Source organism: Saimiri boliviensis, chromosome X (genome assembly GCF_048565385.1).
Source record: "Saimiri boliviensis isolate mSaiBol1 chromosome X, mSaiBol1.pri, whole genome shotgun sequence".
Taxonomy (NCBI): domain Eukaryota; kingdom Metazoa; phylum Chordata; class Mammalia; order Primates; family Cebidae; genus Saimiri; species Saimiri boliviensis.
Window position 1 is genome coordinate 15620276 of NC_133470.1, and position 25662 is coordinate 15645937.

The 25662-nt window shown below is 40.2% G+C and overlaps 1 protein-coding gene across 1 annotated transcript in view; it reads left to right on the plus strand.

Moving 5' to 3' along the window:
* The window catches only part of PPEF1 (protein phosphatase with EF-hand domain 1), a 145924-nt gene extending 120838 nt beyond the window's left edge, over positions 1-25086 (plus strand). Inside the window, exons 14-18 of the mRNA XM_074391743.1 lie at positions 1804-1946; positions 15766-15872; positions 20554-20717; positions 22705-22789; positions 24037-25086. Coding sequence (XP_074247844.1) covers positions 1804-1946; positions 15766-15872; positions 20554-20717; positions 22705-22789; positions 24037-24248 — 711 coding nt within the window. The 3' untranslated portion in view covers positions 24249-25086. The remainder of the gene's footprint in view (positions 1-1803; positions 1947-15765; positions 15873-20553; positions 20718-22704; positions 22790-24036) is intronic.
* Positions 25087-25662: the final 576 nt, after the last annotated feature.

The following is a 25662-nucleotide window of genomic DNA, read 5'->3' on the forward strand; positions in this document are numbered from 1 at the left end:
GCCACTGCGCCCGGCTGCAGAAACAGAAATTCTGATACATGGCAGTAAGAAGACATAGAAAGGCTTGGTTCTTTACTACTTGTAAGGCAACTGTCCCATACAGTGGGGTTGAGAATGTCCTTTTCCTCACAGAGCGCATAAAAGGCAGCAGTGAATCCAGTTTACTCTTGCACTTTTTACATGTTCCCTGTGCTGGGCCCAAAACACAAAACACACTTGCCTTCAGCTCCCTGAGTGGGGACCTCCAGCAGGTTGCTCACTATAGTCAGTTTAGCCGCAGCCGCTAAAATGGAAGGTGTGGTGCTCCTTCATGGTTCTGATAAGGCTAAAAGAGGTGAGGACCAAGGAGCTGGTTTCTTGTCCAAAGTTTTTCTGGAATGCACTCTTTTTCTTTTTCTTTTTTTTTTTCTTTCTTTTGTTTGATACGGGAATCTCACTCTGTCGTCCAGGCTAGAGGGCAATGACGCGATCTCGGCTCACTGCAACCTCCGCCTCCCACATTCAAGTGATTCTCATGCCTCATGCTCCCAAGTAGCTGGGATTGCAGGCGCCTGACACTGCGTCCAGCTAATTTTTGTATTTTTCGTAGAGACAAGGTTTCATCATGTTGGCCAGGCTGGTCTCAAACTCCTGACCTCAGGTGATCTGCAAGCCTCAGCCTCCCAAAGTGCTAGGATTACAGATGTGAACCACCACACCTGGCCTGGGATGTACCTTTTTCTATAGTGAACAGCAATAAAGAAAAATGGATACCAAGTTATGTGGCATTTCCTGCTGTGTCAGCATTTTGCTTTTCTGAACTCTATTAATTCATTTTCAGCTCATACTAACATTGCAAGATGAGTAAGGCAAGTATCATTTAGCGTTTCTTTGTAATAAGAAAATAGAGAACAGCAGTGGCTTGTCTGAAGTGACATTCTCATTGGGAAAGAACGGGGCCTAAGCCAGGTTCCCCGTAACCCACAAATATTGTTATTCTACCATAGCCCCAAGGCTAGTTCCTTCACAAGACAGTGGTTGTGGTCCCTTATTCTAACCACTGCATCTCTGCCCTTAAAGCACTGACTTTCTGGGGCCCTGAACCCTCTAAATCACTCAGCTCCAACCAGAAGAAAAAAACTGAAATACTAGACAAATTTTGTTCTGAATACTCAAGTATTACAAGGCAAGAAGATAGGGGATTTAAACCTTGGAAAAAGAATTTGCAAAATCAGGCTGGGTGCGGTGGCTCACACCTGTAATCCCAGCACTTTGGGAGACCAAGGCAGGGAGATCACAAGGTCAGGAGTTTGAGAACAGTCTGATCAACATGGTGAAACCCTGTCTCTACTGAAAATACAAAAATTAGCCGGGCATGGTAGGGTGCACCTGTAATCCCAGCTACTCAGGAGGCTGTGGTAGGAGAATCACTTGATCCCAGGAGGCAGAGATTGCAGTGAGCTGAGATCGCACCACTGCACTCCAGCCTGGGTGACAGGGTGAGACTGCGTCTCAAAAAAAAAAAAGCAAACTCAGACATTAAAGAGGATTCTGAGATTTGGCACTAAAATTGTACACAGGATTACAGGGCATGCACTGAGGGTGTTGGCTGAGTGGCCAGGCGTCAGTGCTCCTGGGGACACAGTAGTGGCCTTGCTCTCCTCTGATGCAGTCACAGGAAATCACATCAGACGTGGATGATTTGCAGAGATTATGAACTTTCTTTGATGTTTACTTTTTAAGAATTGAGCTATTTCTGACTTTATTGAATGACCTTTTGAGAATTAATTTTTCGTGAACCTGACCCTCTTTTTTTTTAACCAGGTTGTGACTATATTTTCTGCTTCTAATTATTACGAAGAAGACAGCAATCGAGGAGCTTACGTCAAACTATGTTCTGGTGCAAATCCTCGATTTTTCCAGTACCAAGTAACTGATGCAACGTGCTTTCAACCTCTTCACCAAAGGTGGGTATACTCTATGGAGAATACCGAGCACTGGTATCATGGATCCATTAGAACCAGTCCCAAATCACTAAGAGCAGCCATGTGAGTGAAGACAGCCATTTATAGGTTACTCATTAGTATCAACAACATGGAAATCGTTCTAGACACCAAGTGGTGAATGCACTCATATTTGAAACAAAAAGGAGCAATTTAAAATTCATACATCCTTTTTTTTTCTTTGAGACTGAGTCTCACTGTCGCCAGGCTGGAGTGCAGTGGCGTGATCTTGGCTCACTGCAACCTCCCACCTCCTGGGTTCAAGTGATTCTCCTGTGTCAACCTCCTGAGTAGCTGGGACTACAGGCACATGCCACCACACTAGCTAATTTTTTGTATTTTTAGTAGAGATCCAGTTTTACCATGTTAGCCAGCGTGGTCTCGATCTCCTGACCTTGTGATCCACTTGCCTTGGCCTCCCAAAGTGCTGGGATTACAGGCGTGAGCCACCACACCCAGCCCATACATCTTTTTAGATAGATACGGCAGTCAGTCCCCAGAAACATAGCTGAATGGAAAGAAAAGAAGATTCCCATACCCACTCGGTCCCCTAACCTACAACCTTCTCTCATCCACAAAGAGCCCTGTCTGGTTTTGCCCCAGAAGTGTATGTGACTCAAATAGTGTGTCTCTCCATGTGATGGCATTCATAGCTTATCTTCCTATCTTCCTTTTCTCCCTTTAACATTATCTTTTTAAGATTTTTTTTTTTTTTTTTTTTTTTTTTTTTTTTTTGAGACAGAGTCTCACTCTGTGGCCCAGGCTAGAGGGCAGTAGCGTGATTTTGGCTCACTGCAACCTCCTCCTCCCTGGTTCAAGTGATTCTTCTGCCTCAGCCTCCCCAGTGGCTGGGATTACAGAAGTGTGCCACCACACCCAGCTAATTTTGGTATTTTTAGTAGATTCAGGGTTTCACCATGTTGGCCAGGCTGGTATTGAACTCCTGACCCCATGTGATCAGCCCGCCTCAGCCTCTCAAAGTGCTGGGATTACACGTGTGAGCCACTGCACCCAGCGTAAGATTTTTTACATTATAAAACTAACATGTTAGTTAACAACTGAAAAAAAAAAAAAAAAAAAAGCAAAGAAGAATAAAGAAAACGTTAATGATCTCCTCTCCCTTCTCAATTAGCCTTTTCCCCAGAGGTAATTAAAACTAACAGCTAACTAGTTTTAATTACTAGACTAAAACTAGACCTAACTCATTCATTAGAATTGCCCCTTCCATCCTCTTATTGCTCCTACAAAAATAGACAAGCAATTATTCAGTCATTGAATTTAAAAAAAACCTTTGAGTACTACCATGTGTCAGATACTGTTCGAGGCATATATAATACAAGATGGGTCAAAGTCCCCTCATCGAACACATATATCAGAGTGAAGAGAAAGATGATAAACAATGTACATACTTTTTTGTTTTTTGAGAAGAAGTCTTCCTCTGTCACCCAGGCTGGAGTGCGATCTTGGCTCACTGCAACCTCTGCCTCCTGGGTTCAAGTGATTCTCCTACCTCAGCCTCTCGAGTAGCTGGGACCATAGGAGTGCGCCACTATGCTCGGCTAATTTTTGTATTTTTAGTAGAGATGGAGTTTTACCATGTTGGCCAGGCTGATCTTGAACTCTTGACCTCGGGTGATTTGCCCACCTCAGCCTCCCAAAGTGCTGAGATTACAGGTGTGAGCCACTGCGCCCAGCCTGTACATACATTTTTTTTAAAAGAAAGATAGAATCACCCTGCACACTGTATTCTGCACCTGAATTTTCCCCTAAAAATTATATCATGAACATCACCCCAAGTTAGTAAAGATAGACCTAACTCATTCTTTTTAGTACATGCATAATATTCTGTAGTATACATGTACCATAACAATTATGGAGCAACTAAATCTTATCCAGTTGCTAGACATCCAGATTGATTCCAGGATTCTGCATTTAAAAACAGTGCTATAACTAGCATTCCTACATAAAAGGAACTCATACAACTCAGCAGCAAAAAAACCAAGTAATCCAATTTTTAAAATGGGCAAAGAACCTGAATAGACATTTTCCCAGAAAAGACATACAAATGGCCAACAGGTTTATGAAAAGGTGCTCAATGTCACTCATCATCAGGGAAATGCAAATCAAAACCACAATGAGATACCATCTCACACCAATTAGAATGGCTGTTAAGAAAAAGTTAAGTGTTGGCCAGGGTGTGGAGAAAGGGAACGCTTGTACTCTCTTGGTAGGAATGTGGATTATTACAGCCATTACTATAGAAAACAGAACAGAGATTCCTCAAAAAGTTAAAAATAGAAGTACCATATGGTCCAGCAATCCCACTACTGGGATTATGTATCCAAAGGAAATGAAATCAGTATCTCGAAGAGATACTTGCACTCCCATGCTCAGTGTGGCATTATTCATGATAGTCAAGATATGGTAACAACACAAGTGTCTAGCAAGACAGAGAAAGAAAATGTGACTGATGTCGGTGAGTGGATTTATATATCCTATTTACATTGTATATATTGTATGTATCACATTATCTGTCTATCTATCTATCTATCTATCTATCTATCTAGTCATTCCTTGATATTTGTAGGGAATTGGTTCCAGAAGCCCTCTCGGATACCAAAATCCCTGCAGGCTCAAGTCCCTTATATAAAATAGCAATAAAACCTATGCGGATCCTTCTATATACTTTAAATCATCTCTACATTACTTATAACACTGAATGCAATGTAAATACTATGTCAATAGTTGTTATACTGTATTGTTTAGGGAATAATGACAAGAAAAAGTCTGTACGTGTTAAGTACAGGTACAACCATCTGTTTAAAAAATAAATTTCGCCAAGCATAGTGGCTCATGCTTGTAGTCCCAGCACTTTGGGAGGCTGAGGCAGGAGGATCACCTGAGCCCAGGAGTTCAAGACTACCTGGGCAACATGGTAAGAACCCATCTCTACAAAAAAATACAAAAATTAGCTGGACATGGTGGTGCACTCCTGTAATCCCAGCTACTCTGGAGGCTGAGGCAGAAGAACCACTTGAGCCTGGGTGGCCAAGGTTGCAGTGAGTCAAGATCATGCCACTGCACTCCACGCTGGGAAACAGAGTTAGACCCTGTCTCAAAAAAAAAAAAAAAAAATCCATTGATGAGAAACCCACAGATACAGAGGGCTGATGGTACATGCACAATGGAATATTATTCCAACATAAAAAAGAAATCCTGACATTTATGACAACATGGGTGAACCTGGAAGGCATTTTGCTAAGTGAAATAAGTCAGACAAATACTGTATGACCTCACTTATATATGAAATCTAAAAAAGTTGAACTCATAGAAACAGAGAGTAGTATGTGTTTGCCAGAGGCTGAGAGGTGGAGGATATCTGGAGACATTGGTCAAAGAGCACAAACTTTCAGTTATAAGATGAATAAGTTCTGGGGATCTAACATACTGCATGGGGACCATAGCTAATAGGCATGTACTGTATACCTGAGGGGTTGGAGGAGAAGAGAACAAAAATACAAACAAACAAATGGATCAGGTGCGGTGGCTCATGCCTGTAATCCCAGCACTTTGGGAGACCAAGGCGGGTGCATCACGAGGTCAAGAGATCAAGACCATCCTGGCCAACATGGTGAAACCCCGTCTCTACTAAAAACAAATTAGCCTGGCGTTGTGACGCACACCTATAGTCCCAGCTACCTGAGAGGCTGAGGCAGGAGAATCGCTTGAACCCAGGAGGCGGAGGTTGCAGTGAGTCGAGATCGTGCCACTGCACTCCAACCTGGCAACAGAGTGAGACTCCGTCTCAAAAAAACAAATGTACAAAACAAATATATTGAACAAAAAAAGAATGTATTGTACACCTAAAATTTGCTAGGAGAGTAGATCTCAAATGTTCTCACCACACATACATGTAACTATGTTAGGTGACAGATGTATTAACTGACTCGATTGTGGTAATCATTCCATAATATATATCTCTGTATATCAAATCATCACATTGTATACCTTAAATATATAAAATTTTATTTGCCAGTTATAAATATGTTATAGTTTTATGTCAATAAAGCTGGAAGAAATTCCTCTGTGTGTGTACATATATATCCATAAGTTTTAGTGACTTTTTAAATGTAAGATTTTAAAATGTAGAATTTATGAAATTTATATGTTTAAAATTTTAATAGCTACTTCAAAAAGGTTGTAACAGTGGGCAATCTGAAAATAACATACCATATTTATTGATAATTTTATTATAAGTTTGGGAGTTTTACCTTTGTTTAGAAAATTTATTTATCTGTCTCTGTCTCTCTCACACACATACCTCAAATTCTTAAATTTAACAGCTACATTGAGATGTAATTTACATACCACAAAGTTTACTCATTTACAATTCAATGACAGTATATGTACAGAGTTGTGCAGCTATCACCATTATTTAACTTTTGAACATTTTTCCCATCCTAAAAAGAAAACTCATAGCCATTGAACAGTCATTTCCCAGTCACCTCCTCCCATCACAGCCCTAGGCAACCACTAATCTATTTTCTGTCTCTGTGGATTTGCCTGTTCTTGGCATTTTGTATAAATGAGATAACACAACATGTGGTCTTTTGTGGCTGGCTTCTTTCACTCAGCACAATGTTTTTGAGGTTATTCATGCTGTATTCTATATCAGTATTTCATTCCTTTTTTATGGGTGAATAATATTCCATTTTATGGATAGACCACATTTTGTTTATTCTTGAGTTGACAGACATTTAGGGTGTTTCCACTTTTTGGCTATTATAAACAATGGTGTTATGAACATTCATGGGCAAGTTTTTGTGTGTACATGTTTCAGTTCTCTTAAGTAAATACTTGATCATGGAATTGCTGGGTTATATGGTAACTCTGTGTTTAACATTTTGAGGAACTTGTAAACTTTTTTCCCAAGGGGCTGAATAATTTACCATTTTCAGCATCAGTGTGTGAAGATTCCAAGTGTTCTACATCATTGCCTGTACTTGTTATGATCTCTCTCTCTTTCTCTCTTTTTTTTTGAGAAAGAGTTTCACTCTTGTTGCCCAGGCTGGAGTGCAGTGGCACAGTCTCGGCTCATTGCAACCTCCACTTCCTGGGTTCAAGTGATTCTCCTGCCTCAGCCTCCCAAGTAGCTAGAATTACAGGCATCTGCCACCACGCCCAGCTAATTTTTGTATTTTTAGTAGATATGAGGTTTCACTACATTGGCCAGGCTGGTCTTGACTCCTGACCTCAGGTGATCTGCCCACCTCAGCCTCCCAAAGTGCTGGGATTACAGGCATGAGCCACCACGCCTGGCCTGATCTCTCTTTTTTATTATTGTTCTCTTAGTGGTGTGAGGTAGAATCTCATTGTAGTGTTGAGTTGTATTTCCCTAATGATTAATGGTGTTGAACATCTTTCCATGTGCTTATTGGATGTTTGTACATTATCTTTGGAAATACTGTATTTCAGATTCATTTTCCATTTTTAATTGTTATCACTTTATTTTTGCATTGCAAGAGTTCTTTATTCTATATACACATCACTTATTCAGTATATGTATTTGGAGACAGGGTCTTACTCTGTTGCCCAGGCTGTTGTGCAGTGGTGCAATCATAGCTCACTGCAGCCTTGGCCTGCAGGGCTCAATCGATCCTCCTGCCTCAGCCTCCAAAGTAGGCGGGGCTACAGGCACAAGCCAGCACATTTGGCTAATTTTTGTATTTTTGTTGAGAAAAGATTTCACCATGTTGCCCAGGCTGATCTTGAACTTCTGGGCTCAAGCAGTCCACCCACTTTAGCTTCTCAAAGTGCTGAGATTCCAGGCGTGAGCCACCATGACTGGCCACTTGTTTGATATTTGATCTGCAAATATTCTCTCCCATTCGGTCGGATGTCTTCTCCCTTTCTCTATGATATTATTTGTAGTGCAAATTTTTTTTTCATTTTGATGAAATCCAATTTATCTTTTTCTTTTCTTTTCTTTTGTGGCTTGTGCTTTTTTGGTGTTGTATCTAAGAAAGCATCGCCTAACTCAGAGTCACAAGGATTTATTCCTGTGTTCTCTTCTAAGAGTTTTATAGGTTTAGCTCCTACATTTAGGATTTTGAGCTAATTTTTTTTTTTTTTTTTTTTTTTGAGACAGAGTTTCACTCTTGTTGCCAGGTTGGAGTGTAGTGGCGTAATCTTGGCTCACTACAACCTCCACCTCCCAGGTTCAAGCGATTCTCCTGCCTCAGCCTCCCGAGTAGCTAGGATTACAGGTGTCCACCACCATGCCCGGCTAATTTTTGCATTTTTAGTACAGACAGAGTTTCACCATGTTGGCCAGGCTGGTCTCGAACTCCTGACCTCAGGTGATCCAACCACCTTGGCCTCCCAGAGTGCTGGGATTACAGGCATGAGCTACTGCACCCAGCCAAGCTAATTTTTGTGCATTGTGTGATGGAAGGGTTCAGCTTTATTATTTTACATGTGGATATCCAGTTGTCCCAGAACCATGACTTGAAGACTATGCTTTCCCTCTTGGCACTATTGTCAAAAATCTGTTGACCATAATGTAAAGGTTTGTTTCTGGCCTTTAAATTGTATGATATTTGTCTATGTCTATGTCTATCCTATTGTGAGTACCACACTGTCCTAATTATTGTAACTTTACAAACTTACTACAGTTTTAAAACTGGTAAATATGAGTTAAACTTTTACTTCTTTTTTTATTATTATTATTTGAGATGTAATTTCACTCTTGTTACCCAGGCTGGAGTGCAATGGCGCGATCTCAGCTCACTGCAACATCTGCCTCCTGGGTTCAAGCAATTCTCCTGCCTCAGCCTCCCGAGTAGCTGGGACTACAGGCGCGTGCCACCATGCCCAGCTAATTTTTGTATTTTTAGTAGACACGGGGTTTCACATGTTGACCAGGATGGTCTCAATCTCTTGATCTCGTGATCCACCCACCTTGCTTTGGCTATCGTGGGTCCCTTGCATTTTCATGTGAATTTCAGAATCAGCTTGTCAATTTGCAAAAATACCAGCTGGGATTTTGATAGGGATTATGTTGAGTCCATAGATCATTTGAAGGCTATTACCGTCTTAACAATATTAAGTTGTCCAATCCATGAATGTGAAATATTCTATTTATTTAAATCTTCTTTAATTTCCTTCAATAATATTTTGTACTTTTCAGTGTACAAGTCTAGGACTTATTTTGCTTAATTTATTTCTAAATATTACTTTTGCTGCGATAGTAAATGGAATTGTTTTTCTTCTCTTTTCATTTTCCTTTTCTTTTTTTGGAGACAGGGTCTTACTCTGTCACCCAGGCTGGAGTGCAGTGATGCGATCATGGCTCACTGCAGTCTCAACTTCCTGGGCTCAAGTGATCCTCCCATCTCAGTATCCCAGGTGACTGGGACCACAGTCATGCACCACCATACCCGGCTAATTTTTTCAATTTTCTGTAGAGACAGGGTCTCACTATGTTGCCTAGGCTGGGTCTCGAATTCCTGGGCTCAAGTGATCTTCCAGTCTTGGCTTCCCAAAGTGCTGGGATTACAGATGTGAGCCACTGCACCTGGTGTGTTTTCTTTTCTTTTTTGAGATAGAGTCTTGCTCTGTTGCTCAGGCTGGAGTGCAGTGGTGCGATCTCAGCTCACTGCAACCTCCGTCTTCCAGGTTCAGGCGATTCTCCTGCCTCAGCTTCCTGAGTAGCTGGGACTGCAGGCATGCACTACCATGCCTGGCTAATTTTTGTGTTTTTTAGTAGAGACAGGGGTTTACCATGTTGGTCAGGCTGGTCTCAAACTCCTGACCTCGTGATCCACCTGCCTCGGCCTCCCAAAGTGCTGGAATTACAGGCATGAGCCACCATGCCTGGCCCTGTTTTCTTAATTATATTTTTAGATTTTTGATCTCTAGTGTGTAGAAATACAATTGATTTTTGGATATTGATCTTACACAATCTTGATGAACTTGTTAGTTTTAATCTTTTTCTAGTAGAGTCCTTGAGATTTTCTGTATACTAGATGTTAATGGAGATAGTTTTACTTCTTTTCCAATCTGGATTCCTTGTATTTATTTTTCTTGTATAATCAACCTGGCTAAAACCTCCAGTACAGTGTTGAATAAAATTGGTGGGCAAATATACTTGTCTTATTTCTGATGTTAAGGGGATGCATTCACTCTTTCACAATTTAGTATGATGTTAGCTGTGTATTTTTGTAGATGCTTCATCAAGTGGAAGAATTTCCTTTCTATACCTAGTTTGGTTAGTGTTTTTATCATCAAAGAGTGTTGAATTTCATCAGATAAATTTTTCTGCATCTATTGAGGTGATCATGTGATTTTTAAAAATTTCAATTTTCTAGATTCAAGGAGTACATGTGCAGGTTTGTTACGTGGGTATATTGTGTGATGTTGAGATTTGATGTATGAGTGATCTCATCACGCAGGTAGTGAGAATAGTACCCAATTAGTTAGTTGTTTAGCCCCTGCTCTCCTCTCTCCCTCCCACTCTGGTAGTTCCCAGTGTCTGTTGTTCTCATCTTTATGTCCATGTGTACCCAATGTCGAGCTCCCACTTACAAGTGAGAACACATGGTATTTGGTTTTCTATTCCTATGTTGATTCACTTAGGAGAATGGCTTCCATCTGCATCCATGTTGCTGCAAAGGAAATGATTTTGTTTTTTCTTTTTTAATGGCTGTGTAGTATTTCATGGTGTATATGTATTGCATTTTCATTATCCAGTCCACTATTGATGGACACCTGGGTTGATTCCGTGGTTTTGCTATTGAGAATAGTTCTATGGTGAACATACAAGTGCATGTGTTTTTTTGGTGCAATGATGTATTTTCCTTTGGGTATATACCTAGTAATGGGATTCCTGGGTCCAATGGTAGTTCTAATTTTAGTTCTTTGAGAAATCTCCAAACTGCTTTCTACAGTGACTGAACTCATTTGCACTTCCACCAACGGTGTATAAGCCTTCCCTTTTCTCTGCAGCCTTGCCAATGTTAGTTACTTTTTGACTTCTCTATAATAGCCATTCTGATTGATGTGAGATGGTATCCCATTGTGGTTTTGATTTGCATTTCTCTCATGTTCACCGATGCTGAGCATTTTTTCATGTTTGTTGGCCGTCTGTATGTCTTGTTTTGAGAAGTGTCTGTTCATGTCCTTGGCCTGCTTTTTAATGGGGCTATTTGATTTTTGCTGGTTGAATACTTTAAGTTCTTTATAAATTCTGAATATTAGACGTTGGCTGCATATATAGTTTGTGAAGATTTTCTCCCATTCTTGAGGTTGCATGCTTACTTTGTTGATACTTTCTTTTGCTGTGCAGAAGCTCTTTAGTTTAATTAGTTCTCATTTGTCAATGTTTGTTTTTGTTACAATTGCTTTTGAGGATGTAGTCATAAATTCTTTGCTGAGGCTGATGTCTAGAAGGGTATTTCCTAGGTTTTCTTCTAAAGTTTTTTTTTACTTTTTATTTTTTAGAGACTGGGTTTCTCCATATTGGTCAGGCCAGTCTTGAACTCCTGACCTCAGGTGATCCACCTGCCTTGGCCTCCCAAAGTGCTGGGATTACAAGCATGAGCCACCACGCCCAGCCTAAAATTTTTATAGCTTAAGGTCTTACATTTATTAATAAGTCGAATCCATCTTGAGTTAATTTTTGCATATGGTGATAGGTAGAGGTCCAGTTTCATTCTTCTGCATATGAGTAGCTAGTTATCCCAATGTCATTTATTGAATAGGGAGTCCTTTCTCCATTGTTCGTTCATCCTGTGTTAATATGGTATATTACGTTGGTCAATTTCAGATATTAGACAAAGCTTGCATTCCTAGAATAAATCCCACTTACCCATGGTGTATAATCCATTTTATATGTTGCTGGATGCTATTTGCTAGTATTTTGTTGTAGATTTTGTATCTATATTCATAAGAGATACTGGTCTATAGTTTTCTTGTGATCTTTATCTGATTTTTGTATCAAGGTAATACTAGTTTCTAAGTGGGCAGTATTCCTACCTCTTCTTTTTATAAGAGTGTGTGAGTGATTGGTATTAATTCTTTCTTAAATGTTTCATAGAATTCACCAGTGAAGCCATCTGGCTCAGGACTTGTCTTTGTGAATCATTTGATTACTTAGTCTTTTGACTTGTTACAGGCATGTTCAGTTTTTCAGTTTCTTCCTAGTCAGTTTTGATCATTTGTGTCATTCTAGCAATTTGTCCTTTTCATCTAGGTTATCTAATTTGTTGGTCTACAGTTGTTCTTAGTATTCCTTTATAATCTTTTTTACTTTTGTAAGGTCAGTAGTGATGTCCCTTCTTTGACTCTTGATTTTAGAAATTTAAATCTTTTTTCTTTGTTTTTTCTTGGACATTATAAAGGTTTGACAATTTTGTTGATTTTTCAAAGAACCAATTTTTAGTTTTGTTGATTTTTCTTTATTATCTTTCCATTCTCTATTTCATTTCTTACTGCTCTGTTCTTTATTATTTCCTTTTATCTGCTTATGTTGGGTTCAGTTTACTCTTTTTTCCAATTTTTTATTTTATTATTATTATTTTTATTTTTGAGATGGAGTTTTGTTCTTGTTGCCCAGGCCGGAGTGCAATGGCACAATCTCAGCTCACTGCAACCTCTGCCTCTTAGGTTCAAGCAATTCTCCTGCCTCAGCCTCCCAAGTAGCTGGGATTACATACCCAGCTAATTTTGTGTTTTTAGTAGAGATGGGGTTTCACCATGTTGGTCAGGCTGGCCTCGAACTCCTGACCTCAAGTGATCCACCCACCTCGGTCTCCCAAAGATGACAGGCGTGAGCCACCACATCCAGCCTTTTTCCACTTTTTTAAAAGTGGAAGATTATGTTATCGATTTGAGATCTTTTTTCTTTTTTAATACAGGCATCTACAGCTATACATTTTCCTCTAAGCACTACTTAAGTGTATGCCATATGTTTTGGTATGTCGTATTTTCATTTTCACTCATCTTAAAGTATTTTCTGACTTCTCCTCTGATTTCTTCTTTGACCTATTGGTTATTTAAGATTTTGTTGTTTCATTTCCTTATATTTGTGACTTGCTCAAATTTCTTTCTGTTCTTAATTTTTAATGTATTTCTTTCCCAAATTACTTTCTGTTATTAATATCCTTCTTTCAATAAATTCCTATTTTTTTCAAAGTAAAGATACTTTGATCTTAATCCTTTTAAACCTATTAAGGCTTATATTATGGCCTAGCATAAAGTCTACTGTGGAGAATGTTCCGCATATACTATAGAAGAATGTAATTCTCAGGCCAGACACAGTGGCTCACACCTGTAATCCCAGCACTTTGGGAGCCCAAGTTAGGAGGATCACAAGGTCAGGAGTTCAAGACCAGCCTGGCCAATATAGTGAAACCCTGTCTCTACTAAAATACAAAAATTAGCTGGGCATGATGGTGCATGCCTGTAGTCCCAGCTACTCAGGAGGCTGAGGCAGGAGAATCGCTTGAACCCTGGAGGCGGAGGTTACAGGGAGCCAAGATAGTGCTACTGCACTCCAGCCTGGGTGACAGAGTGAAGACTCCATCTCAAAAAAAAATGTAATTCTCTTGTTGTTGGGTGGAATGTTTTAAATACATCCGTGAGGTCTAGTTGGTTTGAGTACTGTTCAAGTCTTCTAAGTTCGTGTTGATTTTCCACCTAGTTGTTTCATCCTTTACTGAAAGTTGACTATTGAAGTCTCTATAGTATTGTTGAATTGTCTATGTCTCCCTTCAGTTCTGTCCATTTTTGCTTCATGTAGTTTTGGGCTCTGTTGTTAGGTTCTCATGTGTTTATGATTGTTTTATCTTCTTTTTTTTTTTTTTTTTTTTTGAGATGGAGTTTCGCTCTTGTTGCCCAGGCTGGAGGGCAATGGCGTGATCTCGGCTCACCGCAACCTCCACCTCCCAGGTTCAAGAGATTTTCCTGCCTCAGCCTCCCAAGTAGCTGGGATTACAGGCATGCACCACCATGTCCAAATAATTTTGTATTTTTAGTGGAGATGGGGTTTCTCTATGCTGGTCATGCTGGTCTCTAACTTCCGACCTCAGGTGATCCACCTGCCTTGGCCCCCCAAAGTGCTGGGATTACAGGCATGAGCCACCGAGTCTGACTATTTTATCTTCTTGATGTACTGTTTTATCATTATAAAATATCCCTCTTTGTCTCTGGTAACAATTTTTGTCTTTTTTTTTTTTTGGATATGGAGTTTCCCTCTTGTTGCCCAGGCTGGAGGCTGGAGTGCAATGGTGCAATCTCAGCTCACTGCAACTTTTGCCTCCCGGGTTCAAGCGATTCTTCTGCCTCAGCCTCCCAAGTAGCTGGGATTACAGGTATGCGCTACCATGCCTGGCTAATATTGTATTTTTAGTAGAGACAGGGTTTCTCCATGTTGGTCAGGCTGGTGTTGAACTCCCAACCTCAGGTGATCCGCCCACCTCAGCCTCCCAAAGTGCTGGGGTTACAGGTGTGAGCCACCACTCCCGGCAACAATTTTTGTCTTAAAGTCCATTTTGTCGCTATTGGTATGGCCACACCCAGCTCTTATGCTTGCTGTTTGCATGGTATTTTTTTGCGTCCTTTTCCTTTTAAACTCTGTATCTTTGAAACTAAAGTGTTCTCCTGTAGACAACATATAGTTGGATCTTGTTTTGTTGTTTTTATCCAGTTTCACAATCTCTGCCTCTTAATTTGATTATTTAATCCATTCTCATATGATGTTATTACTGATATGCTTGGATTTACTACATCTACCATTTTGCCATATGTGTGTGTGTGTATGTGTTTGTGTGTGTGTACACACAAAAAAAGAGGAACAAACTAGTTATTATGTATGTATGTGTGTGACTATTTTGTTCCTCTGTTCCTCCTTTATTTGAAAATTTATTTTTGGCCAGGCGTGGTGGCTCAAGCCTATAATCCCAGCACTTTGGGAGGCCGAGGCGGGTGGATCACGAGGTCGAGAGATCGAGACCATCCTGGTCAACATGGTGAAACCCCATCTCTACTAAAAATACAAAAAATTAGCTGGGCATGGTGGCACGTGCCTGTAATCCCAGCTACTCAGGAGGCTGAGGCAGGAGAATTGCCTGAACCCAGGAGGCGGAGGTTGCGGTGAGCCGAGATCGCGCCATTGCACTCCAGCCTGGGTAACAAGAGTGAAACTCCATCTCAAAAAAAAAAAAAAAAGAAAATTTATTTTTGTAAATTGTCTGAGGTAGAGGTTGAAGTCCAGGTAGTTAGCTAACTGTGCTGGCACTCTTTTCAAAAACTGTCCTTTTCTACTGAATTGCAATACCTCTGTATTATATATATATATTATTCTCATACATAGTTTGATATATTTATGAAATTTCTCTTATGTTCTATTCATGTATCAGTCTTCTCTTGTCAATATTTGTTGTTTTATCTCGGTAATTAAATGATAAATTTAAATATCTGGTATAGTAAGTTCCTCCTTATTTTCCTTCTTTTCAAATGATTGTTCATGTGAATTTTTGACATTCAAAAGGAAATACTATTTGTAATCCTTTTAAAACTTCACAAAATGCATGTGTGCATGCACACATACATATACATACACACATAGATACATATGCATACATTTGCCGTCTAGTAGTGATATGTGTGAATCTAGGCAACTCATTTAAAGTAAAAATTCATAAATAGTAATATTGCACATTAAAATGAAACACAACAGGATGATTTATGTTACTTTCACCTAATTATTTTTTTCTTTACATAGAGTGAGTACTATGGAAAACAGTGCCATCAAGATATTAAGAGAGAGAATGATTTCACGAAAAACTGACCTCATTCATGCTTTCCAACATCAAGACCGCAGAAAATCAGGTAATAAAATTGTTTAACACTTACCGTTTCTTAACACACCAAGTTATGTACAGATCACTTTTCACTTTCTTTGCTTCCTTAGGATGTCAGTTCTCCATTTTTACTAAGAAGGAAGAATAGAGATAAAAAATATATAATCCATTATTTGTGCAAAAAAAGGCACATTCCTCCCTTTTAGCAAGCTATTTTCAATTTGGAAAACTAACATCAACCCTGAATTAAACTTCTATTCTGATAGTATGCTAGACTAGACATTCTGGGGGGCCTTCCTATTAACAGACAGCTAGATTCTGGAAGATGCAGAATTTAATGCTTTTACCAGCCTCATAGTAAGGTGACTCTTCCAGCTGCATCTTCACTCTCCATGAAAGATGATTTGAAACCACACATGGGAGCATGGAGCAACAAGAAAGCACAAAAGGCTAGATTGTCCTGGGGCCCAATGCTGATATTGGTATAGCAATCAATCCTGAAACTAAATTATAATATATTAGAAAGATAGAAAAGCTGCATTTGAGGCCTCCATTATCATGCTTGCACCCTCAAAGTGGCTACAGTTGTCCTAAGTCTGTAATGCTCCCTGGCTCCTGGCAAGCAAATGCAAATTTATCTTTGAGGGAAGCATCCCCAGTTTTGGCCACTCGTATATCCAGAGATTAAGATCAACTCACATGAGTTCACAATCAAAAATTACCAAACAAGGATACAAACTACCATCAGTGAAAGTCAGCAGAAACAACAGTTACTTCCCTGAGGACATCAGATATTAGAATTATCAAATAAAAAATATGTTTAAAGGAACTATGAAATCAGAAACATGCATTTGGGAATGATTTGAAGAAGAACTAAATAGAAAATATACTTGTTAAAAAAAGAAAAAGCATAATGGATCAGTTAAACAGAAAATTAGACACTTCTCAAGAAAGAATTAGAGAGATTAGGAGTATAAACAGGCCAGGCACAGTGGCTCACACCTGTAATCCCAGCACTTTGGGAGACCAAGGTGAGTGAATCACCTGAGGTCAGGAGTTTGAGACCAGCCTGTTCAACATGGTAAAACCCTATCTCTACTAGAAATACAAAAAAAAAAAAAAAAAAAAAAAAAAAAAAAAAAAAAATTAGCTGGGTGTGGTGGCAGGCACCTATAATCCCAGCTACCTGGGAGGCTGAGACAGGAGAATTGCTTGAACCCAGGAAGCGGAGGTTGCAGTGAACAAAGATCGCACCATTGCACCCCAGCCTGGGTGACAAGAGTGAAACTCCATCTCAAAGAAAGAAAGAAAGAAAAAAAAAAGAGTTATGAACAGTAGAACGAGAAGTTTACATACACCTACTCAGGGCACTGGGAGGAGAGAATAGAATGTGAGAGACCATATATTTGACATGGTAATGGCTGAGACATTTCCAGAATTGATAAAAGACTCAAATTCATAAAGAGGAACAGTGATTCACAAGCAGAATAAATAAAGTTAAACCCACACCTACACACATTGGTGGTGAAACTCCAGAGCACCAGTGGCAAAGAAAAACATCTTTAAAAAGCAGGCAGAGAGGAAACACATATTGCTACAAAGAGATAAGAATTAGACTGATAGATTTCTCCACAGTTGCAAAATTAGACTGTAGAATCATATACGCAAAACATTAGAAGTTAAATTTAGAAAAAGATATGCCATGAAAACACTAACAAAAATAAAGCTAAGGTAGCTTTATTAGTGTCAGACAAAGTAGACTCTAAGGAAGTATATATTCCTAGAAATGAAAAAGAACATTTCATAATGATAAAATATTAATTATGCCAATTGAATACATTCTAAATGTGTATGTACCTACTAATATAGCTTCAAAAATATTCAAAACAAGAACTGACAGAAGAAAAAGTAGAAGTAAAAACATCTACCACCATAGTGAGAGGTATTAATACTCCTCTCTCAGGAACTAAAAAAGCAGATGAAAGATTAGCATACTTTTTTCTTGAAAGATGACATAGAACTCAGCACCCAGCATTTCAGAATGCATATACTTATCAAACACAAACGGATCGTTTACAAAAAGTGACCACACACTGGAACATACAGTGAATCTCAATGGGTTTTGAAGTAGCGGAAACATTACAAAATAAATGATCTGATATAGTGACTTGAGCTACAACTCAATAATATAAGATAGTCATAAAATTGCCCTTTGGCTTGGAAATGAGAAGTAAACTTATAAATAATCCTTGTCTCAAAGAGAATCACGGTGGAAATTAGAATGCTGAAACTGAATGACAATGAAAATGTAACTTACTAGAACTTACAGGATGCAAATTAGAAAGGCACTGATGATAACCTGAAATGTAAAAGATGAAGTTATGATTAACAAAGGAAAAAAAAAGTTGTTGTTGTTGTTGTTATTGTTGTTGTTTTTGAGATGGAGTCTCCCTCTGTCACCCAGGCTGAAGTGTAGTGATGCAGTCTCGGCTCACTGTAACCTCTGCCTCCTGGGTTCAAGTGATTCTCCTGCCTCAGCCTCCCGAGTAGCTGGGACTACAGGTACACACCACCATGCCCAGCTAATTTTTTTAAATTTTATTTTTAGTAGAGATTAGATTTCATCATGTTAGCCAGGCTGATCTCAAACTCTTGACCTCAGGTGATCTGCCTGCCTTGGCCTCCCAAAGTGCTGGGATTACAGGTGTGAGCCACTGCGCCTAGCCAAAAAATGGTTCTTTGACAAAACCGTTAAAGTTGACAAAACCATGGTGAGACAGAGAGAAAGAGAAAACAAATAACCAATGTGATTGTAGGGAGGAGCTGCTGTCTAAGGTTGAGAGAGAGGAGCCATGGAAGGAAAAACTTGAAAGAAACCCCTACTCCCAATCAAGAAATGAGATCATGCCCTCATTGGTGAGGATGTGGCTGTGGTCCGCTGGGTAGGACAGAAGTTCACTGAGGTGTCTCAAGTTAGAGTTGAGTCTCTGGCTAGTGGGCCAGGACTGGAGAGGATAGAGCCACCCACTGGGGTGCCAGCAACACCTTCTTAGGCTGTGCTACACTGCGTCACCCACACACTGATGACACGTGCTGTGGTATCAGTGAAATTTGCTAGAAGGTGGGTGCCACTGCATTTCCCACACACCTCTGCTAACCATGCTGTGCTATAGAAACAAAAAGCAGGGTACACCAGAACCAGAAAGAAAGCCTTTTCTTTGCTATTCTTTGCAGTATTCTTCCTGCACTGTCTACTAACAAAGCCTAACGTTATAGGAGCTGCCAAAGAAGCAATGATTACAGGGTCCAGTTCTAGTATCACAAAACGTGGCAAGAAAAAAATAAAAAGAATAGTTTTGGAGCTAAGTGGGAATAAATTGATAGCTGGGGTAGCCAGAAGTTAGCTTTTAGATAAGAAAAATCTTAAAAGATACCATTCACAATAGATAAGTACTCAGGAGAAACCTAATGAATGAGGTATGAGAGCTCTAAGATATTATTAAGATAAATCAAAGGGAACTGAAATATGTGGGTAGGTATTACTGTGTTCGAGGACTAGAAGGGTTGAAGTTGTCAAGATATAAATTCCTCCCAAATTGAGCTGTAGGTTGAATGCAATCTCAGTTAAAATCCCAAAGTGGGGATTTTTCAGTATATCTTGAGAATCTGCATCTAAAACTCATGTGGAATTACCAAAGGCCCAAAATAGCCAAGATGTTCTTGAAGAAAAAGAATAAGGTGGGAAGACTTTCTTTATTATATATCAAGATCTGTTATAAAAGTACAGTAATTAGAATGGTATATAATCAGCACACAGATACCCGTATAGACAATGGAAGCAAATAGAGAATCCTGAAACAGATTCATGCAGTTATAGACACTTGAAGGCACCACTGCTGAGCAGTGGGCAAAGGAGTCTTCAATAAACGATTCTGGGCCAAATGGATATCCATCTAAAAATAGAAACAGCCTACATGTAATAAAGATATTTGTGTTTGGAAAAATTACATGTATTAGGAGGAAAAGGATATTAGTTGTGAAATGACAGGTAAATAATACATCTTTTATTCTTTGTATTCTTTTCTGTTTTCAAATCTTCTATAATAAGCATACCTAGGCCGGGCACAGTGGCTCACACCTGTAATCCCAGCACTTTGGGAGGCCAAGGCGGGTGGATCACTTGAGGTCAGGAGTTCAAGACCAGCCTGGCCAACATGGTGAAACCCCTTCTCTACTAAAAATACAAAAAAAAATAAAAAATAAAAAATAGCCGGGTATGGTAGTGTGCACCTGTAACCCCACGTACTTGGAGGCTGAGTCAGGAGAATCGCTTGAACCCAGGAGGTGGACATTTCAGTGAGCCAAGATGGCACCACTGCACTCCAGCCTGGACAACAAGAGCCACACTCCTTCTCCAAAAATAAATAAATAAATAGGCATACCTTACTTTGTTAATCAGAAAAAGGAAAAACAAATAATCTAACAACCAAAGTCTGATTTCTTACAGGTGACAGGAAGGACATGATCTGTGGAATACTAAAGATATTCTTGAGTTACTTCTCCTTCAGGACTACAGGGCCTGGGAGCATAAATTATGACAGAGAGCAGCTGGCCCCATGCTGCCCTGGCTCTCCCAAGGAGGTTGCATTCTTTAAAATCATATCATAAACAAATCATTTGGGCTTTTTTGTTGTTGTTGTTGTTGTTAGGAAAACTTCCTGTGAGCCAGTGGGCTTTTTGCATGGAGAGCATTTTGGGACTGCACTTACCATGGAGATCCCTGAGTTCGAATCTGGCAACCATAGACGAAAATGGAAACATTGAATACATGTCCAGCTTCCGGAATATCCACATTGAAAAACCTATAAAAGAGGCAAGTGAAACATAGCCCCAGCTAAAACCTGGGCAGGGCAAAACATAACTTAGTCCTTTGAAAAGCTGGGAGTGGCCAGGTGCAGTGGCTCATGCCTGTAATCCCAGCACTCTGGGAGGCCGACGCAGGCGGATCATGAGGTCAGGAGTCTGAGACCAGCCTGACCAACAAGGTGAAACCCCATGTCTGTCTACTAAAAATACAAAAATCAGTGGGGCATGATGGCGCATGCCTGTAATCCCAGCTACTTAGGAGGCTGAGGCAGGAGAATCCTTTTAACCCAGGAGGCGGAGGTTGCAGTGAGCTGAGATGGTGCCACAGCCTGGGCAACAGAGCAAGACTCCCTCTCAAAAAAAAAAAAGAAAGGAAAAGAAAAAGAAAAAAGAAAATCTAGGAGTGGAATAATCTAATAGATGGAGTTGCAGTCTTAGGAAAGGCTGAAGGGGAATCTCCCAGGTACACTGTGGTCTGTTCAGCAAATTTCTGTGTTCCTAGGATAAGAAAAAAGAATAATTAAAAAAAAAAAAAAAGCTTCAACAAACAAGTCCACATCAAATACTGGATTTTTGTTTTTTTAAGATCGGAGTCTCACTCTGTCGTTCAGGCTGGAGTGCAGTGGTGCAATCTTGGCTCACTGAAACCTCTGACTGCCGGGTTCAAAGGATTGTCCTGCCTCAGCCTCCCAAGTGGCTGGGACTACAGGTGCATGCCACCACACCCAGCTAATGTTTTGTATTTTTAGTAGAGATGGGGTTTCACCGTGTTAGCCAGGATGGTCTTGATCTCCTGACCTTGTGATCTGTCCACCTCGGCCTCCCAAAGTGCTGGGATTAGAGGTATGAGCCACTGAGCCTGGCTTGGATTTTTAAGAGCTGTCTAGCAGAAGGGTAGATCTGACATCTATGCTTTTTGTTTGTTTGTTTTTTGAAGCAGAGTCTTGCTCTGTTGCCCAGGCTGGAGTGCAGTGGTACAATCTCAGTTCACTGCAACTTCTCCCTCCCAGGCTCAAGCGACTCTCCTGCCTCAGCCTCCCGAGCAACTGAGATTACAGGTCTCTGCCACCATACTCGGCTGATTTTTTATTTTTAGTGGAGATGGGGTTTCACTGTGTTGGCCAGGCTGGTCTTGAACTCTTAACCTCAAGTGATCTGCCTGCCTCAGCCTCCCAAAGTGCTGGGATTACAGGCATGATCCCCTGCGCCTGGTCTGACATCCATGCTTTTATACAACATACCATTTAGAACACTTAATCTAGCCCTTGTTAAATTAGAGTGTAGACTTGCTGACATGACCCAGAATATGTCTGAAAGATTTTTGAAATGTAGAATCTCTTGTTAGAATGTGAATATCAGGGAGATTTATTGGATCCCTGTACTTATTACTTAACAATTCATCAGCAGTGAGATATAACATTGAGCTGAAAGGGAGCTGGTTGGAGCCAGGACTTGGGTGATCATTTGCAGGGAAGATGAGAAGGTAAGAGCAGAGAGAAGGGAAGTAAAGGTAGGTTAGAGACTAAAATATCCCCAGGAAGGAGGCTTTTGACTTCACTTCAGAGGCACTTTACCATGGTAACTAAGATCACAGGCCGTAGCTTCAGGCAGCCGAAATTTAAATCCCACTTCCCAGCTCTGTGACCCCTGGGAAAGTTCCGTTATCTCCCTTTTTTCAAAATTGTGAAATGGACATAATAATAGTTCTGTTCTTGTTCCTTCTTGTTGTAGAGGACCAAATGAAATAATCCACATGAACTTCTCTGTAAATGGTGGCTCTTGTTAGTTACTGCTGCCTTATTCACTTTGGCCCTGTCCCCTGAGGATCACAGACTGGATGAAGAGGGTGGGGCCTCCACGGGAAGGCTGGCCTTCTTAGATTTGTCTAAATCACATCATTTGAATTGGTGATGTTTTGTGTTTGTTATATTTGCTAAAAGTGATCTGTGTCATGAATTCGATATGTTCTAACACTTGGAAAATCTTTATTGTAGGCTAATTCAGCTCTCGTTGAAATTCTGTACAGATACCGATCTGACCTGGAAATCATATTTAATGCCATTGACACTGATCACTCAGGTAAATAAATGAACTTTGATGAGTTCATTTAAAAAACATATTTGTGTTTGTGTGTATTTTGGAGATACAAAGTGAGTACACTTGGATTGAGCTCTATAATTAAGATGGTTTGACCCCTTCATTGGTAAGACGGGCCTTGCTTATACATGCTGTTTAATGAAAATTGCAGGAGCCCATTGTTTTCGACTCAGCTCCTGCCCTAGGCCCCAACAGGCTAGACTACAGGTCAAAATGGAGGTAGCAGTAGTAGAAAGCAGAAGCTAGTCTGGTTCTCTGAAATCAGAACTCTGCTTTATCTATTTCATTCTTCATTAACATGACAAAACTTGAGAGGAAAAACAAACTTGTTTAATATTATTGTTATTTCGGTTTGGCTGCAGTCTCTGTATTCAAGATGGTAGAGTCCTACAGAAGCCTATGTAGCCATCAGTCAAACTGGAATAACTCTTTTTATAAATCACCAGTACAAATGAAGAGGCGATTTACCATCCATTTCAGTATCTCATTCCTAGAATTCTGATTCTGTTTTGGGGATTAAGAGCTATGAAAACTCATTTTCTGCCTTTAGCTTTAATGTACAATTACTGATTTTTCAAATTTTTTAAAACTCATCAGATAATTCCCTACTGCAGAGACCTTTGAACACCAAAAAAAAGATCAACAAATTAAATTATTGCCTATAAAAAAGGCAGCGCCATTGTTTGTAATCCTCTTATTGACCCCCAGAGCCTCTTCTCCCTCTTCTTTGATGTCACTTTCCTCTCTGCCCTCCTCCCATGCACCTCACCCTTCTATTTTAGATCCTATCATTTCTATACCACAATTAGTCCCACAGTTCACAGCCCCATCCCCATTTCTTCACTGTTTGCTCGTTCTGGCTTTAGAATAAGTTCGGGATCCCTTGGGAGTTGAAAGTGACATATTGTTTCTTACATTTATTTTTATGTTTTTATTTTTCTTTTTAAAGACAGGGTTTCACCATGTTGGCCAGGCTGGTCTTGAACTCCTGACCTCAGGTGATCCGCCCGCCTTGGCCTCCCAAAGTGCTGAGATTACAGGCGTGAGCCACCACGCCCGGCCTGTTTCTTACATTTATAATCTTACTCTTCCATATCCTTCAGTATCTTCATGGTCAGGCATTTTAGTGAGTTTCTATTTGGGACTATTCAATCAGTGTGGCTTCTGCAACCCCTGCCTTAGGTGGGTCTTAAAATGAACATTCATAACCTTCTTTTATATTCTTTTAGGGCTGATCTCCATGGAAGAATTTCGTACCATGTGGAAACTTTTTAGTTCTCACTACAATCTTCATATTGATGATTCCCAAGTCAATAAGATTGCCAACATAATGGACCTGAACAGAGACGGAAGCATTGACTTTACTGAGTTTTTAAAGGCTTTCTATGTAGTGCATAAATATGAGGCTATGATAAAACCCGAGGCCACCAACCTTGGCTGAACAACACAAATGAGAGCTTCCCTCAGGCCCCTTGTAAACAGCTGGGCCGAAATCACAAGCACAGTCCTTTCCAGCACCCCTGAAATTCATGGTTGGTAGCAGAGAAAAACAGATCCCAATTCAGTCCACAAGCAAATGCATAGTATGGGGTTTGGAAGTCCTTAGCAAGCTGTTATTGGTAAGATTAGGTTAAATGTCAGTAATAGGATTTGGTTCCAGCATTAGTACCCACATGTTGCCAGTGAGAAACTGGGTTTGAACCTAGTGTTGTTCTCCTGAGTGCCACCTAACCAGCAGCCCAGAGAGGTTTGAGAACATCTTGAAAGGAACCTGCACTGCACAGCAAGAGAAAACTACTAAGCGCAACATCTGTGAGTTACAGAGAGAGGGGAGGAATACCAGGTCGTTAATGGAATAAAGCATTTCCATCTTCAAACTGTGATCTTCTGTGGAGATTTTATAAGCCAGTGATCCTCAATTAATGGATCCACCCTTCAGGGATGAGAGCCATGTTGGATTCTTGGGGGGAATCTATGGGAGTGAATTGTTTGAAAAAGCATATTTGTGTGTGTGTGTGTGTGTGTGTGTGTGTGTGTGTGTAGGAGATACAAAGTGAATACACTTGGATTGAGCCCTATACTTAATATGGTTTGACACCTTCGTAGGTAAGATGGGGCCTTGCTTATGCATGCTGTTAAATTAAAATCATAGGAGCCCATTGTTTTGGACTCAGCTACTGTCCTAGGCCCCAATAGACTAGACTACAGGTCAAAATGGGGTCACCCATGTTGAGGTGCTATATCACCAAACTGAAAATGAGCTGTTATCTGACCTACTCGGAAATCAGGAGATAAAAACAGCCCAATTTCCCAAACCGGCCAGCTTCAGTTGGCATAATAATGCAGTTCCGTCTGCCTTACAACAAAAAGTAACCTGAAGTAACCTGGTGGGAACCAGTCAATGATTTGTCTATTATTATTTCCTTGCTCCTGTCTTACAAGGAAGGTAACTCTGAAATGACCAGTCTGCTTTCTGTGCTTTGGTTCTGCTTTCTTCAGTTTTTCAGTCTGTAAAAGCAACCTCTTCTGCTCAGCTTATCAGAACACTGTATTTTTATGGAAGGAAGTATTGCCTGATTCTAGACCCACAAACAAAGCCACTTAAGATATTTAAATGTTACCTTTTGACCAATCTGGTGGCCATGCCATCAAAGGGACCATAAGGAGACTACGGATTACTTTTTTTTTTTTGAGACGGAGTTTTGCTCTTATTGCCCAGGTTGGTATGCAGTGGTGCTCGGGTTCAAGTGATTCTCCTGCCTCAGCCTTCCAAGTAGCTGGGATTACAGGCATGTGCCACCACTCCTGGCTAATTTTTGTATTTTTAGTAGAGATGGGATTTTACCATGTTGGCC